The 18,628-nt window shown below is 38.4% G+C and overlaps 1 protein-coding gene across 5 annotated transcripts in view; it reads left to right on the top strand.

Moving 5' to 3' along the window:
- SRPK2 (SRSF protein kinase 2) overlaps window positions 1-18,628 on the top strand; it is a 244,131-nt gene that overhangs the window by 189,641 nt on the left and 35,862 nt on the right. For all 5 annotated transcript variants that reach the window (XM_037164929.2, XM_037164933.2, XM_037164927.2 and 2 more), the window contains 4 exons: window positions 10,374-10,482; window positions 11,363-11,450; window positions 11,682-11,769; window positions 16,570-16,676. In XM_037164929.2, the coding sequence (XP_037020824.2) occupies window positions 10,374-10,482; window positions 11,363-11,450; window positions 11,682-11,769; window positions 16,570-16,676 (392 nt within the window). The remainder of the gene's footprint in view (window positions 1-10,373; window positions 10,483-11,362; window positions 11,451-11,681; window positions 11,770-16,569; window positions 16,677-18,628) is intronic.

The raw sequence follows: 18,628 nt of genomic DNA on the forward strand, positions 1-18,628 counted from the left end.
GTTAATTTTAGAGCAGGATACCTGAGCATATTTCTAGGCAGAAGGGGAAAAAATCAGAGTTTGAAGGGACTAGCAAGTGAGTGTTTTTTGGAGATAGTGGGCTTTTCTTAGAAAGATTGAGGTCTCAATCATTTTTGGAGAACAGTGGAAGAAGTTTTGCATAAATGTTGTGGCAAGCAGAATGAGTATTGTTCTGGTTATTACTCTTGCACGATGAATTACCACAAAACTTAGCAGCGTTAAGCCAACTTTATTTTGCTTGTTTTGTGGATCAGGAACTTAGAGCAAAATTACCTGGGCCCTCCACTGAGACACTGCAAAAGCTTAAGGTTGCTGGGGCCTAGTATCATCCAAAAGTTGACAACACGTCTGGCCCCTGGGTTAGAAGGACTGGAAGAGCAGGACTGCTAGCTAAAGCCCCTTCTGTGGTTCTGCCTCCTCACAGCATGGCGTCCTCAGAGTCAGAGCTTCAGATATAAATGTCTGTTTTACAAAGTGGAAGCCTCAGAAATCACGCAGTCACTTCTGTTACATTCTGTTGGTTACAAGCACAGCAGAAGCCCACAGATTTATAAGGAGGAGGAGTAGAACTTTAGGATTCTAGCAAAACAAGTGGTTTGGAAGGTACTGTTGCAGCTTTCTTTGGAGAATACACTTAGAAGAATGTCACAAGCAATGAATAGAAAGACATTGCAGACTACAAATATGTTTAGTTATATTTATTTTTTGGTATAATTATGTAACTACTTTTCCTAGGACATAATTTCATGTAATAATTTTTTGCCTGGCATAGATTATATAAGCCCTACGCCTGAAGTCGACTAACTACATCTAAGTTGCTTTACTGGGTACCTAACATAGGACTACGCACAAGTTGGTACATGAGTCAGACTTTCCTGTGACGGTTAAGCTGGAAAGCATTAATGAGTCTTGGATTGTAAAACGCGGTATATGGCTTTAGAATGAATCTCAAAAATCTGCTTTATTACCCTATAAACGTATATGTTCAAGACCTTTTACTTAGTGCCTTTGTAGTCATTTATCTGTAAGACCCGTGTTCTTTTACCTTTTTAAAAAATCTTCACCAAGCATACGTTCATTGATTTTAGAGGGAAAGGAAGGGAGGGGGAGAAGCATCCATGTGAAAGAAACATGGATCAGTTACCTCCTGTTCAAGCCTCAACTGGGGATCGAACCTGCAGCTTTTTGGTGCATGGGATGATGCTCCACCCAACTGAGCCACCTGGCCAGAGCCAGGTAAAATGAAATGAAAAATAATATTTTATCATTATTCTATTGCTTTAGAATAACTGAGAACTTGGATTCATTTTTACAGGAGATGTAACATATACACGGGAACTTGCCTGTAGTTGTGCGGTGAGACATTGCTATGTGCTGTTGTACTGCCTTGTACCCTCATGATCTCATAGGAGCCAAAAAACAACAGTAGGGACGTCCAGCCAAGATGGAGGTGTAGGTCAACACTCTGTGCCTCCTCGCACAACCAAAAGATGGACAACAACAATTTAAAAACAAAAAAGCAACCAGAACTGACAGAAAATTGAACTGTATGAAAGTCTGATAACCAGAGAGTTAAAGAAGAAGCATTCATCCAGACCTGTAGGAGGGTCGTAACCGAGCAACCGGGCAGAGAGGACTTGTGGCAGGACCGCAGCTGGCAGACCCAGAGAGACGGCAGCTGGTGGAGCAGGCGGTCCCACATTCATGTGCAGATAAACTGGGTGGAACAACTGGAGAACAAGACAGACTGCATAACCCAGGCTTCCAGCGTGGGAAAATAAAGCCTCAAACCTCTGATTGAAAACATCTGTGGGGGTCGAGGCTGCAGGAGAAACTCCCAGCCTCACAGGTGAGTTAACTGGGGAGACCCACAGGGTTATAGACTGTACACAAACCCACCCACCTGTGAATCAGCACCACAAGGGCCCAATTTCCTTGTGGGTAGCAGGTGAAGTGACTGAAAACTGGCAGAGAACGGAGCAGGCACCATTGTTCCCTCTCAGACCCCTCCCCCACATACAGTGTCACAACACAGTGATGTGGGTTGCCCGGCCCTAGTGAACATCTAAGGCTCCACCCTTTACTATGTAACAGGTGGTCTGAGACCAAAAAAAGAAAAAAAAATGGTCCAAATGAAAGAACAGATCAAAGCTACAGAAATAATACAACTAAGCAACGAAGAGATAGCCAACCTATCAGATGAACAGTTCAAAACACTGGTAACCAGGATGCTCACAGAATCGGTTGAATATGGTTGTAAATTAGATGAAAAAGTGAAGGCTGTGCTAAGTGAAATAATGGAAAATGTACAGGGAACCAAGAGTGACAGAAAGGAAACTGGGACTCAAATCAACCATGTGGACCAGAAGGAAGAAAGAAACATTCAACCAGAAAAGAATGAAGAAACAAGAATTTTAAAAAATGAGGAGAGGCTTAGGAACTTCCAAGACATCTTTAAACATCCCAACATCTGAATCATAGGGGTACCAGAAGGAGAAGAGGAAGAGGAAGAAATGGAAAACTTATTTGAAAAAAGAATGAAGGAGAACTTTCCTAACCTGGCAAAGGAAATAGATTTCCAGGAAGTCCAGGAAGCTCGGAGAGTCCCGTAGAAGTTGGACTTATGGAGGAACACAATAAGGCACATCATAATTATATTAGCCAAGATTAAAGAGAAGGAGAGAATCTTAAAAGCAGCAAGAGGAAAGGAGACAGTTATCTACAAAGGAGTTCCCACAAGACTATCAGTTGATTTGCAAAAGAAACCTAGCAGGCAAGAAGGGGCTGGAAAGAATATTCCAAGCCATGAAAGGCAAGGACCTACATCCAAGATTACTCTATCCAGCAAAGCTATCATTTAGAATGGAAGGGCAGATAAAGTGCTTCCCAGATAAGGTCCAGTTTAAGGGAGTTCCTCATCACCAAGCCCTTATTATATAAATGTTAAAGGGACTTATTCGAGAAAAAGAGGCTAAAAAATATGGACAGTAAAATGACAACAAATTCATAGTTATTAATAACCACACCTAACACAAAAACAGAAACAAACTAAGCAAACAACTAGAACAGGAACAGAACCACAGAAATGGAGATCACATGGTGGGTTATCAGCAGGGGAGTGGGATGGGGAGAGATGGGGGAAAAGGTACAGAGAATAAGTAGCATAAATGGTAAGTAGAAAATAAGACAGGGGGAGGTTAAGGACAGTATAGGAAATGTAGAAGCCAAAGAACTTATATGTATAACCCATGGACATGAACTACAGGGGAGGAATATGAGTGGGAGGGGGTGTGCAGGGTGGAGGGGAATGAAGGGGGGAAATGGTACAGCTGTAATAGCATAATCAATAAAATATATTTTAAAAGATAATAGTAGGTCTTGGGTTTTTGAAATAAGTTAATCTTTTAGTTATATTTTTATGGTGAGTGTATAATTATGACCTATGGTTTTAAGTACCCGGGGAACTTCTTTAAGAGTTCTTTTACTGTAAAAGTTTTTTAGTTAGTATCAAGGGTTTTTTTTAGTTGTAAGGAGATCTTAGTATTTCTCAAGTGTGTTCTGATTTCAGAATTCTACATGTATACAACTAAGATTTTCTCATTCCAAGATCAATTGTTTTACAAGTTCATAATTTAGTATATTGTACGTCTACTTATCCGGAACCAATAAAAATCAAGAAATGAGCCCACAGTCTTTGAGAGAAATGAATATTGTTCACATTCATGTACTGTGTACTATAGAGAGAACCCCTATTTAGGATCTCAAATAATATATATTTATTCTTTTCTTGCACACAAAGCAAGGAGAAGACTTAAAACAAGAAGAAGACATAAAAATATAGAAATTATTATAAAATCTCAATAAGTTCTTCAGTGTTGGTCTGCTTGATACAGTGATAAAATTTGTAGACATGAAGACCATACGTCTTATTGGTGGGGAGGTCCGCTTGTTATCATGGTTTTGTGTGTCAACACTTTAGGCCAAAAGACAGAATAATACAGTCCACTAACTCAAGGAAATAAGGTCTGAGCCAAAGATTTTGTATGTGTTCAGACTGACTTTCAGTTGGAAAGGTCCCAACCAAGATCAATGCAGAGGCATAGATATAAAGACTGATTTCATTAATAGACAAAAGTAAACCTCTGGAATAGTTACCTTGCACTGGCAGAGACATGCAGCCCGTAGCCCAGGATGGTGTCCGTGTGGCCCAACACAAAATTGTAAATTTACTTAAAACATTAAGAGATCTTTCTGTGATTACGTGTTGCAATGTCATGTAATCACAGCATCTCAATGGCCCAAGACAGCTCTTCTTCCATCGTGGCCCAGAAACACCAAAGTGTGGGTGCCCCTGCATAGCATACGGCTCAGTAGTTGTAGTAATTAGACAGTTAGATGGACTTTGAACAATGTGTGTTTAGTTTTCATGGACTGTATTTTTTAAATTTAAAGGTAAGATCTTTGTAACAATATATTTAATGCAGCAATAGTCTATATTTTCTATCAAAGATACACTGAAGGAACAAAAGGGCTGCGTCTGACACTGTACTTAGGAAAGGAGGGAAAGTGTTGGTAATGGATACAAAATGAGTCCATTAACTCTGAGATTTGTAGGGTAGTAGTGCGTTCAAAATAATTTCAGTGAAATCAAGCACTTAGTTATTTGTGTACATATGAGAAAACTTGTGACTCAAATCACAGAGTCAAGTACATCTAGACTTGGTCTCTTGAAAGCAGCTATTAGCCATTTTATAATCTGATGTTAACTTGTGTGTTTTAAGGGCTCCTACTAATCACCCCCCACCCACCCCCCAAGTGCATTTGAAATGTTGTGCTCTAAAGCATTCTGACTAGACAGAGAAGTGATTCAGGGTTGTTCTGCAGTATAGAGATTGGGCATTTAGATTCTGGCTTGCCCCTGCGTGTGACTTACATTCTTACCAGGGAGCTCTGTCGTTCTTGAGGGAATCTTCTGGAAAAGTAGGAATGTCGACATAAGTATATTTTAGAAAGTTTTGCTGTAGGTGTAGAATTTTAGCACTGAAATAGCAAGAAACCTCAATTACTGATTTAAAGGCAGAAGTAATCCTTTTAAGTTTTTATTTTTGTCTAGAATCAGATTCCAGTTGTGTAAATGTATTACGCTATTAGTGTACTTGTATCTCTTAAATGTTTGTGGATCCCATGATTGCTCTGTTCAATATCTTATGAATAATATCCTTCTTACCAGTTTGCCTTCACTACTACACATTTTTATTTTGCAGTGCAATAAAAATAATTTTTCTACTCTACAGTTCTCTTAGCATTGTTTTTATATCACGTTACTTGGGATGCATTTAGATTATTAGTTCATTTTTTTCCCTTGTGATCATGAGAAATGACAGGAAATTGTCTAAGGATGTACTGTATTCCCAAGTATCTTTCAGAGTTAGCAGTGAAAATCTAAGCCCACACAACTCTCAGGGCTTTCCCCAGTTTGATCCCAATGTGCTACTACTCAGAACTGTTTATTTTACTGGAAACATGAGTGCTTGCTGTTGTAATTTCTTTCATGTCATCTTGTCTTTCTTCTGGGCCTTCCTGTTTTTCTGTTAAGAGTATAATATTAACAGATTAATTTTCTTAAAAAAAGATATTTATTTATTTATTTATTTCTAGAGACAGGGAAGGGAGGGAGAAAGAGGAGACAAACGTTGGTGTATGAGAGAAGCATTGATGGGTTGCTTCTTAGACATACGCCAACTGGGGCCTGGCCTGCAACCCAGTTACACGCCCTGACCTGGAATTGAACTGGCGACCTTTCGCTTTGCAGGGCGACATTCAGCCAACTGAGCCACACTGGTCAGGGCACAGATTAATTTTATCCCTTATTTTATCCTGGGAAACCTTTTCCACTTTTCCCTCACATTATGCCATGGAACAGAGAACAACTTCCCTCAAATTTCACTTCTGTCCCTCCCCTCATATTCTTATGCTTTCTCATGTATTTGTCTGTTGTGATTCAGTTACTGTATGCTCAGAATACTGTCCCCATCCTCCAAGTGTATAATCTTCTGGGAAAGACACCTGAGAATATGAATAGTGGAAATACATTGTATTGTGTTTTGTAACAGATGTGTAATAGAACATAGTGAGGTGTTATTGAGGTACAGAAAAGAAGCAGTGGGGAAGGGGTCTCCTCCTCAGCCAGGAAAACCAAGAAACACTTCCTAAGAGGAAGCATTCTTTGAGCCTCTTATCCCAGGGGATAAGTAGCTGTTATTTGTATCCTAACACTTTACATACTTAAGACGTTTTACAAATAAGTACATAGAATACAATAGACAAGTAGATGAGGGAAATATATAGTGGAAATAATTAAAGTCAGATTAACGTTTAATACAAAAAATTTATTAATAGAGATATGTACAGATTGAGAGTGTTGCAAATTTCCCTTACGTTTCTTAGTTATCAGAGCAAGGAAGGAAATGCAGTGATTCTAAGACTGACAGTTTTCATAAGGTGAAAACAAGCCAGCCATTGTAAATAAGAGTCTTTTCCTGGTGCCAAAGTTAATTTTACCATGAACCAAGACCTTTCTGAGATTTTAACCTTCTTGCAAGCCAATAGGTTAGTTGGCCACTGATTCGTGGACGCTTGCAGAAGACATAAGACTCGTGGGTCAAAGACCAAGGACTGCTCTCACAGCACTGTAAGCAGCTTGCACTTGATGTTAGTACTATTTTTTTCCCCTCCAAATCCAACAGGAGCCATGTGGAGCAGGTCCAGGAGGAGGATTTACACACCTTTGTTTTGTGTCATAGCTAAGGAATTCTAAATGTAGGAAAAATCCCTCTTTTGAAGTCCTGCAACCAAACCTGTCAAACTCTGTTCTTGGGGAGGTGTTTATAATACTGGACAGCTAATCAACCTGTCCTCTTCTCCAGAGGGAGATAATATGTCTCTTTACCAAGGTTAAAAATGACATCTTTTTATTATGGAAATTTTATGGAAACCCAAGCACGCAGTCATGTTGAAGGAATAGTGAAGGAAATTCCTGCATTTCTTCCACTGAGGAGGAAGCTAACTAACATTTAGTGTTGTTGAAGAGTTGCTAATGTTTTATCTCAATTGCTTTATTTTAATTTTCTCTAAGAGCTAACTTTTGGTTTCCTGGAATTTTTTTCACTATTGTTTTTAGGCTTAAAAAAAATCCTCACCTGAGGATATGTTTATTGATTTTAGCTAGAGGAACATCAGTGTGAGGGAGAAACATCAATAGATTGCCTCCCTACATGCCCCACCGGGGATCCAACCTGCAACCTAGGCATGTGCCTGAACTGGGATCAGACACACAGCCTTTTGGTGTAGGGAATGACGTGCCGACCCGGTGAACCACCCGTCCAGGGCTGGTTTTATGCTTTTTTTTTTTTTTTTTTACTGATTACAGCTTATATCTTGATTATTTTCTTCTACTAACTTTGGGTTACATTCGCTCTTCTAGTTATTTAAGGTTGAAACTGAGGACATTGATTTGCGATCTTCTTATCTAGTAAAGGCACTTAGTGCTCTGCATTTTCCTCTGAGTTCTGCTGTAGCAGCATTTCACAGATTCTGCTGTATTGTGTTTTCATTTTTATGTGGTGTAAAATCTTTATTATTTCCTTTAGATTCATTTTTTATCTCATGGGTTATTTTGAAGTGTGTTGGTCTTCTCCCAGTTTGGGGGCATATTCGCTTACTGGTTTCTAATTTAATTTCCTTGTCATCTGAAAATATGCTTTATGTGATGAATCTTTCAGTTTTTAGTGAGGCTTGTTTTATGGCCCGGTATATGGTCTGTGCTGGTAAATTTTCCATGTACTTGAAAATACTATTTGCTTTTGAGTGTCTTATAAATAAATGTCAACTATGTGAAGTGGGCGATGTTGTATCTAATCTTCATATCCTTACTGCTTCTCTGCTTGTTCTGTTAATTTTGGGGGGAGTATTGAAATCTTCAGTGACTTAATATCTGCCTGTGTTGTTGTTTTGTGGACAAATTTTTTTTAGCATCCCTTCCTTTTCTAGGACTCTGTTAGAGATGATTCTCAAATCTTTCTTTAGTCTTTTTAATGCCTCACCATCAGGAGGCTGAGAAACTGGGGTCAGCCAAAAATATTATTTATATTAATACTTTATACTCTCTTTAATGGACACTGCTTAAAATTCTTCTGGACTCTTGTCTGTGATACACTTCTGAACTTTTGATTCTCTCTTACAAATTGGACCTATTGCTTGGCAAGGAAAAATGAATCTTCTTTATTTTCAGCCAACAGTTCCCCCCAAACAGCAAAACCAGGTTTTGAATTGTCTTCCCTCAGCCTTATGAATAGTATAGGTAGAACTTTATAGTCTTCTTGGGTGTGGTGGAAGAATAGGAGTTGGAGAAGAAGCCAGAGCAGGGAACTTAATGATTACTTGGCAGTCCATTCTTGTTCTCTCATGTTTGTAATATAATCTAATCTTTACTTTTTAAGAATAAAAGGAAAACTTATAGGTGGTAAATTAGTGGTTTTTATTAAGTAGTATAGTGAGGTACAGAAATATCAACCAAACCCCTAAGTCATATTATCTTCAAGTGCTTGACCCTCTGGTGCGCTGCCTGACGGCCTGAGCAGGGTTTGGGGCCAGCACTGTGGTCACCCTGCGTCCTGTGCTGCCCGCTGGCAAAGCAGCATGAGGAGGAGGGGTCCTTGTCTAGTCTGTGACTGTGTGTGCTAGACCTTATTCCTTGTGTGCTAGACCTTACTACAGGCCGTGGGGTATTGCTAATCTGAGGGAATTGGGGCATTTTCTGAGAGTTACTGATGTGTCCGTTTTCTCTGGTTCCTTGGGTGTGGGGTGGACCAGTGTGGCCTGCTCTGGGAGACTCACCTGGCAGCACAAGCGTTCGTTACCATTCTGTGAGAAGAGACTGAAAAATGGTCAGAGGGGACTTGTTTTCTGTAACAATCTAGGGGTTTGAATATGAGAATTCTGGAATATAAATTTGAAAAATTTATGTCAAATTTTCAAAGTAAAGTCAGGATAAGTGTTTAGGACTTTCTGTTGTTTTTATATTTGTATAAAAATTATTTTTATGTCCCTTTTGTTTAGTTGTCCTATTTTTAGCCACAATATTCTTAGCTGTCTTGTGGGCTCCTGAGAGAAATGGACCAAACTAGTAATTTCTTTGGTTCAACTTTCAAGGTCCCATTGAGCAAAGGAACAGCTGTGCTTATGCTGCAGTCACAGAGGAGAGCTCCTGTATTTGTATTCACACGGACACACTCTGGCTGTTTGAGAATGTAAATCTGAAACGTACAATAGGGATACAAGTTTGTTTTCTTTATGCATAATTACATTGTTTTTTAGATTTAGAGACTTTAAGGTTAGCAGTAATATGCAGTTAAGTAGTAAATGGCTTTTCCTTTCAGTGTTTTTATTTCCTGAGTGTTAGAGAGAGAACCATCGATTTGCTGTTTCACTTACTGATGCACTCATTGCTTGCTTCTTGTGTGTGCCCTGACTAGCGATAGAACCTGCAACCTTGGTGTATGGGGTTGACGCTCTAACCAAACGAGCAGCCCCACCAGGGCATAAATGGCTTTCAGTTGAGCCATCAAGTGTTCCCTCTGTACTGACTGTAAACAGTCCTCCAGTTGTTACACATGGAGTAACAATTTCTCACTGGTGAATAAACAGAGAATGGACTTGGGAATCAGAGCCAGCTTCTGCCCCCAAATACTTACTGTCTCTCACACTGTCTACTTCATCAGTGTAGGAATAACACCATCTACTCAGTGTTTCCTAAATACTTTGTGCTATGAAACATGACTTGTTCTTTGAAGAAATGGTTTCATTAGCAAATACGTCTGGGATTTGCAGCATGCTCTCCTCTCAGAGGCTTTCCCTGTGTGTGAAGGCATTGGGCTCTGAAAACCACATTGGTCAGGAAGTCTGGGTTGTGTTGTTTAACTTCTCATTTCCCCAAATTAAACTTCGTTCTTCCTTGCCCCTCCCCTGCCTCCCTGTGAAACACCTGCAACATATTTCAGTTTACTTTAGCCTCATGGAGCATGGTTTTGAGAATAAAGTGCCTAGCAGAGTGTCCCTAATTTGTACTTGAACAATGCTGGTTTTGTTTTCTTTCCTTTTTGTGCTAAGTTAGTAAAAAGGCAATGGACATTTTTCTTCTGATGAAACGTAATTCTTGAAAAATGTTATATTATTAAATGTATTTTAATCTGATTTTATTATTGACGGCTTTCTTTAATGGTATCAAGAACTGACAGAGGAAGAGATTCTATTACTGTTTTTCTGAAATTAAAAAAAATGTTTTTTAATAAAAGGTGGCTATCATCCAGTGAAAATTGGAGACCTCTTCAATGGCCGATATCATGTTATTAGGAAGCTAGGATGGGGACACTTCTCTACTGTCTGGCTGTGCTGGGATATGCAGTAAGTATTCCTTGTCATGTGTGCACATGACTCCTAGTCCAGTTTAGCATCTTCATTTTATAACAAGGGGTGGCTGAGGGGCACACCTGTGTCTGGAGTGTGTTATAACTGCTTAGCATAGGCCTGCCTGCTATAGCTAGACATTTTCCCCCTTAGTTTGGAGTTTATTTTTCTTTTATCTTAAAATACTAACTTTTCTTCTGCCTTTATATCTGAGGCTTATGCGTTTAAATTACATCAGGATCATTTTTCCCCCAATAATTCACCCATACCAGAAAAACATTTAAATATAAAATAACATATAGGCCTTTCAAATCAGTGGTTTCTGACTGATTTTAAAGCTGTGACCTATAACATAAAATACCATTGCTACCCAGTACAAATATATGTGTGTTTTGTGTGTGTGTGTACTGAAACAGAAGTGTTACAAGATAATACCCTTACTATATGTGATGAATAACAGTTTCTAGTTTTTTTTTTTTTAAGATTTTGTTTATTTATCTTTAGAGGGGAAGGGAAGGAGAGGAGGAGGAGAGAAACATCAATGTATGGTTGCATTTCGTGGGTCCCCTGCTGGGAACCGGCCGGCAACCCAGGCATGTGCCCTGACTGGGAATCGAACCGCGATTGTCTCGTTTGCAGGCCCGCGCTCAATCCACTGAGCTACACCAGCCAGGGCTCTAATTTATTTTTATGAAGGAAAAAAAGCACCACAAAACAAAAAGATTGGTTTGAAACATGATCCTAGTGGTGAATTGTTACCTCGCAATTGAAAAGCACTATTGTAATGGAAAACTTATTAAATCTATTTATTGGATAGATCTCATTATAATGATTACCTCTGCTTATAATATTATTAAAATTTTGCATTTTTTTAAAGGGGAAAAAGATTTGTTGCTATGAAGGTTGTAAAGAGTGCCCAGCATTATACAGAGACAGCCTTGGATGAAATAAAATTGCTCAAATGTGTAAGTACTGCAAAACCGTAAATGAAAGAAGACACATTAATGACTTAAAATTTCATAGAGGGATTTTTCTGGGTTTTACTAAATTAAAATTGATTTTATGTTTTATAAGTTCAAATATCGAATCTTTTGTTTTAAAATCCATCTCACTTACATTAAAACTGTTTTGGTTGGTGTAATGGAAATGACTTTGTCTTAAACATTTCTGTTCTTGACTCATTTTTCTTTCCATAGGTTCGAGAAAGTGATCCCAGTGACCCAAATAAAGACATGGTAGTACAACTAATTGATGACTTCAAGATTTCAGGCATGAATGGAATACGTATCCTTTCTGACATTTCTTTGCTTACTAATGGATGCATTATACTGTAGTTTTTCTATGGGCTTTTGGAAAACGGGGATGTTTCAAGCTCTTACAAACTTCTGTTTGCCCTGCTGTGTCATTCTCCACCGCAGGCCTCCAGTGTCGTCACGGAGTGTTATCAAACGACAGGCCTAGAGTGCCCTGCGAGGGCCTTTTGTGATATTTGGTTTAGTGACAGCTTACAGAATTATTTTTATAGCACTTGACTTTCATGTAGAATTAATTACTAATCTTATTTTATTAATTCGAGTGAAGTTTATTTTGGCAGAGGTAGATGAAAGCATATACCAGCACTTCTTTTTGCTTTAAACTTTAAAAAATTTGCACAGAAGGGCCAGGTATCCTTCAGTACCTGCAAAGAATTGATTGAGGCAATGAAAGGAGAACTAACTCTGCTAATATCAACATGGCAAAGTCACACTTGATCCTGAGGAGCACCATCTTTCTGCTAGGTGAACATGGAAGTATGGTAGTTTGGTTTTGTTTAGTTTGTCTACTTGGGGAAAGTCTGGTGAAAGTAGTTACCAGAAAGGTGGTCGGTCCAGAGCTGGTCTGCCTCTGGCTGGCCTATAGTGTGTGAGTGGTTGACTTTGTGTAGAAAAGATTTTACAACATGAGTTCAGGCGATTTTAAGAGTATGTTTATTAAAGCTGGGGGCAGTGAAACAAAGGAAGGATGTGCAGTAGAAGCAATAAGAAGAGAGTCTGGGGGGCCTCTTTGGCTCTCTGGGAAGTGAAAAAAGAGGCTTTGGAGGCAGGATCAGGGGGCTGGCCCCACCGGGCTACCACACACTGCCCATTGCTTCCCTGGTTCCAGGTCTCATGGTGACCCTCAGAGTTTAGGAGTTGCAGGTCTGTGGGGGAAGAAAGGTGTGTGCTCTGTCCTCTGCTGGGAGTTTATGGGGTGGTCCTAGCAGAGGATCTCAATAGAATATGCATCACTCTTAAGCTGATGTGCCAAAATGAGATTTATTCCCTTAACTTTATCTGTCCTTGGGTGTGCTTGGCAAATGGCAATAATTAGATTTTTACTATCTACCTCTCTGAGTAGGGTGATTTAAGCTGTTTACCTTTGTTGGGGAAGAGAAGTGTAAACTATTTACTCCTATTGTCCTTGGTTACAGAAGATAGGATTTTGGGATTTACTAGAAGGCTGTAAACTGCTTGGCTAGTTAACTACCTGTCTCATTTCCCTATGGTTGTCCTGGTTTACCAATCTGTCTCAAAGTGATGCATTTTCTATACTTGTTATTAAATCTGACATAGGCCAGTCCTTAGTAGAAAGAGACCTCCATTGTTTTTCATCAAAAACGTTTATAATGTAAAGTTCTTGACATGCATAAAATTAGACAGGGTGCTGCAGTGAATTTCTGTAAATCTATCACCCAAATTCAGTAATTACCATTTTCTGGCTATAGTCCCTTTATCTCTTGCTGAATTATTTCAAAACAAATCCTAAAAGGCATATTCTTTTATCTCAAAGATGCAAACTGACATTTGCATCTTTGAAAAACATACAGACTTAAAAAGATCACAAAACTCATCAAATAAAAATAATTTCGTGGTATCATGTCATGTTTGATACAAAATTCCTGTGTAATGGAAAAATGAGTTTTTTAAAGGCTTGCTTGAATCGTATTTCAACAAACAATGTTATTTTCTCCTCTGAGTATCATCTCTTCTTCATAAGTCCGCATCATCTTGCTTTAATTGTTTAAATTGTTCAATTTACTTTTTTAACTTTTTCATTAGAATAACTTATCTACTTTTCTCAAAAATAAATTATCTTGCTGGAAATGAATGATTTTTGAAAGATGAAGTTTCTTAGCGATATAATTAGTTCTTGTTGCTTTTAAATAGAGAGGGCTTTGTTCAAACTTTAGGTCCTATTAGAAATGTGTTTAGTAAGAAGGTAGAACCAAAGGTGTCTTATGGCTTCCTTTTTTTTTTTTTTTTTTGAGAATATCAGTTTTGATTGGGTTACTGGTAAGTTTGCATTCTTGTTAGTTTGGGGGGCATGCTCAGGAGGTGGTGATTAGACATTGTAGAAAGGAACTGTGGTGTTCTCTTCACCCTCCGTCTGCCTGGGGCATTAATAAAGGGCAGCCTCTGGTCAGTGACAGTGGAGTAAACCGGGACCAATAGGACTGAGCTCATAGCACAAATGGAAAGAAGAGATAGTGCCTTTTATCCAGGTAATATTGGTAGTGCTCTTTCCATATTTTCCTATTGGATCATCTAAGATAGCTTTTTGTTTGCCTGAGGCAGGTGATACAGCAGTCCCCCCATATCTGAGGTTTTCTTTCTGCAGTTTTAGTTACCTGCAGTCTGAAAATGTTAACTGGAAAATTCCTGACGTAATTCATAAATTGTGCACCATTCTAAGTAGCATGGTGAAATCTCACCTTTCTTGATTTAGCCTGGAACTTGAATCATCTCTTCGTCTAGCATATCCATGCTGTGTATACTATTTGCCCCCTGGATGGTAGCTGAATCTATTTATCAGATTGACTGTGGTAATGTCCCAGAGCTTGCATTCGATAATTGCCTAATGCCATGCCATTCACCTCAGTTCATCTCATCACATAGGCATTGTATTTTAATATTATATCATCACAAGAAGAAGATTGAGTGTAGCACATTAAGGTATTTTGAGAGACCAGATTCACATAACAGTTATTACAGTACATTATTATAATTGTTCTATTTTATTATTAGTTATTGTAAATCTCCTATTGTGCCTAATTTGTGTATTAAACATCATAGATATATATGTATAAGAAAAATCATAGTACTTACAGGATTTGGTATTGCATGTGGTTTCAGGCGTCTACTAGGTGTCTTGGAACTTATCTTTGTTGGATAAGGAAGAGCTACTGTACCTTCATCTCTCAGGGTTCAGGAATATTGAGCCCTGTGACTTATGAGTGCCAGGGATGTGTCGAGAGCCCTGGTCTTCTTCCTGATCTTTTTATATCATGTTTGGAACAGATCCAACATTTTGGTGTTTATCCTGCTCAAGCTTCAGAAGCCTGAGGACAAAGCTGAATCTCAACTTAAACTGCAGAATGACATCTTGTTTCTTCCTCTGCTAAGTCTTCATTTCTTAGGGAAACACTCCCTCATGTCCTACATATTTGAAGTTTTTGTACAAGCGTACCTCAGAGATATTGCCCGTTCACTTCCAAACCACCGCAATAAAGTGAGTCGTGATCTTTTCATTGGTAGAGGAAGTCTTGTAAAAAATAAAAAACACCAACTAAAATGCAACATCTGTGAAATACAATAATACGAGGTATGCCTGTATTTCTTCTAGAGGTCAGACTCAGATGCTACTGGCAGGTACCAGTGACTGCTAATGCCATTTCGCTGTTTGTATCAGTATCACTTCTGCAACTGCTGGGTGCGTTTTTCCCCTGGTGATAGATGGAAAAGTCCAGCGCACCCTGCTCTGCCCCTGCTTTCCAACTGGCCCTGCCAGGTTATATGTAGGCAGGGCAGCCCCTCTTCTTGCATCAGATGTGTCAGGCAGTTTCTGGGACCACTGACAGGGGAGGCGATTTCTTTGGAGAATCTACCTGATGTGTAGATAAATGGAGATTTTAAAAATACCTACATTCTAGTGACTGTTCATACTGTGATTAAGAAACCATCATAGTTTAGATTTGTCAGTGGATTGAGATGATGTAGGTCAGTCATAATGCAGAAATCCTAGGCTTTGGCTCTGTATCTGCTACTAAGTATAGTCCTTAGTTTGCCACTATTTGTAATATGCCTGGGAAGTACTGAGAAATTTCTGGTGTTAGATTGTCTGTGCATAAATCTGTAGTTCACATGTTCTCCACCATTGTAGAAATATTTTTCTTAAAAATATTTAAAGCAGTAGTTGTTCTGATGATGTAGATGTAGGTAGTGTAAAACATTAAATCAACTAACCTTCTTTACTGACTTATCCATAGGCTTCCAGGGAGGAGTAAAATATTCTCAGATGGTTTCAGAGCCATTTTAAATCTTCCTGTATTAATGACATAACATATTTGTATGGTGGGCCATAGTCCTGGAGGGTCAGTGGTTGACAGAATTTTTGTTTTTAAAAAATCCCCAGAATCCTGAGATTTTATTATTATAGGTTGGTCTTAATACCATGTCTTAAATTGTCATCATAAATTTTTAAAACTGTCTATAGTATTAAAATTGATTTAGTTACACAATGAAAGATATTATTGAAGGTAAATATTAAATGTCTTTACTGTGTTCGGTAATTTTCTATTTCATAAAGTGTTTTCTGTGATCTGCAGAGTAGGAATTTATGCAGGCAGGAAGGACATTTAAGATGGGAGTTCTTTATTTCTCATTAATTACTGTGAGGTTCTATCTACTCTTGCTCATTTTCAGTAAGGCTGATCGTCCTGGAGGAGGTTGCTAAGATGCAGGAGAGCACAGGGAAGTGTGGGGTTGATTCATAGTGCAGCCGCCTTCAGACTGTGTGTAGCATAGCACAGTTCTTTCAGCTGAGGTTTGCTCTCCTCAGCTGGAGGTAAGTACATTAATTCCTAAGGTTGTTAAAAGTACACATTAAATCATATATGGCACATAATATGTACTTAGTAAATGTTAGATTGTTTTATATAGATGGGAAATAGCGAATTACCACTTTTGGTATTATTGAAAGTATTGATGTTGCCACAGTGATGCCGCTTTTACTAATTGTATCACTCCAGGAAATGCATCCAACAAGTGAACCTTAACCAGGTCTCAGATGTCTGCATGGTCTTTGAAGTGCTTGGCCACCATCTCCTCAAGTGGATCATCAAGTCCAACTATCAAGGCCTTCCAGTACGTTGTGTGAAGAGCATCATTCGACAGGTGAGGCTCACGAGGGCAGCCCCACCCTCAGTACCGAACGGGCTAGACTTTCAACATGAATTCCTGTTTTGTTTTTTTAAAACAAACAAGTACATGTAAACTTTAATATATATAGTTTTTGTTTTTAAAACAGACATATATATTATAGTACAGGACATTTTGAACTCATTAAATCAGTTTTATATTTAATGATGCGCCATTCTGTTTTGTAAAGGGAGGAATAAGTAAATATCAGGCACACATTTCTTTGGGCATATTGGTTCTTTTAAGGTAGTGATATGGTATAGTGAAACTTTGCTTTATCCAGTATCATGTTATAAAATGTCCCACTTCATTCCTTAGAAAATAATTCAAAAGAAATAAAAAGTGTGTGTTTATTTGCTGTTTCTAGATATTGGAAGGCAGCAAATGACAGATAATAAGGAGTGTTTGTTAGATTGTATGTTTGTTACATACAAAACATACAATCTACCTTTGACAAAAGGAAATGTTCAGCTGGAGTCTGGTTCAGCACTGATGTTCTAGCAAGTATTTGTAAAATGAAAGTATACATATGTGGAAAGTCTTCTTCTATTTAGAATTTACCAGATTCATCTTTCTCTATGGAATATACCACTGTATTCCACTCATTGCCCTTACAGCTTAAATTAGGAATGTTGCAGATAATGACTTACCCTGGGTTACCTATGCTGATATAATAGGTAATGACTGTGTATATACCCCTTCAGAGTAATGTATAGATCAAGGAGGTTCTTTGGTTTGCTTGGGAAGAGGACTAAGTGGTTTGAAGCTAGTCCATTTCTCCCAGGTCTGCATCTCAAGAACTAGATTTGCCTGAGAGTTCCAGACCTGAAATAAGAGGCCTTTGTCCAGAATCTTAAATAGGAAAAGAATCAGGAAATGATTCACAATTGTAAATCCCAAAGAAAGGGGCCTAAAAAAGAACTTTCTTAACAACTGTACATAGTATTTCCATACATGTGTAAAAGTAGGTTTTATAACCACTTAATAAAATTTTTGATAAAATTTGTCTAACGAAAGCATCATAGATCTTGCTTTTGAAATTGTGTATAGGTAACTGTTTATTCAGCCTGTGTATTCATCTCTTTATTTTCCTTATCCTTTTATACTGTAAATTGGCAGCTTGTCTTCCAATATTATAGATGTTACTTGGGAAAATTAATATGTTGCTTGGAGTTACTTGATCCCTAAATGCCATTTCAGTATTTATGTTAGTAACAACTTTGAAAATATCACTTGTCAAAACTCTAAAAAAATTCTTAGTTATCCTTGATTAAACCCTAAAAATGTAAAAAGAGTTACATATTGTAATAAAAAATAAGTAATTTTAGAAATGCCATCGTGTATGTATTTCATACAGGTTCCACTGATATTATTCCCTTGAACCACTATACTTTCAAAGATGTTTACTGTAGCTCAAGGTGACTGACTAAGTCACCACAACCTGGACTTGGCTGTGCAAGAGAGTGAATTAGCAGACGAGTCATTGACGTATATCTTGTATTCCAGAATGGGAAAACAAAATCTAGCCTTTCTTAACAAGTGTTGGGTTGACCAAAAAGTTTATTTGTTTTTTTCCCTGTAAGATGCTCTAGTAGCCCTTAGTAGTAGTCTTTAACTTCAAAACAATTTTTTTTAGATTGTATTATGACAGCTGTCATATCAGCGTGCATGTTAAAAAAGAGTTTACAATGCTCTGGCTGGTGTGGCTCAGTGGATTGAGTGCTACCCTGCAAACTGAAAGACTGCCAGTTTGATTCCCAGTCAGGGCACACGCCTGGGTTGCAGGTAAGGTCCCCAGTGGAGGGCATGTGAGAAGCAACCACACATTGATGTTTCTCTCCCTCTCTTTTCCCCTCCATTCCCCTCTCTGTACGAATAAATAAGTAGTCTTTTTTTAAATTTTATTTTTAGAGAGAGGGGATGGGAAG

The sequence above is a fragment of the Artibeus jamaicensis genome, unplaced genomic scaffold, assembly GCF_021234435.1.
Source record: "Artibeus jamaicensis isolate MK-2021 breed Jamaican fruit bat unplaced genomic scaffold, CSHL_Jam_final contig_834, whole genome shotgun sequence".
Classification (NCBI taxonomy): Eukaryota; Metazoa; Chordata; class Mammalia; order Chiroptera; family Phyllostomidae; genus Artibeus; species Artibeus jamaicensis.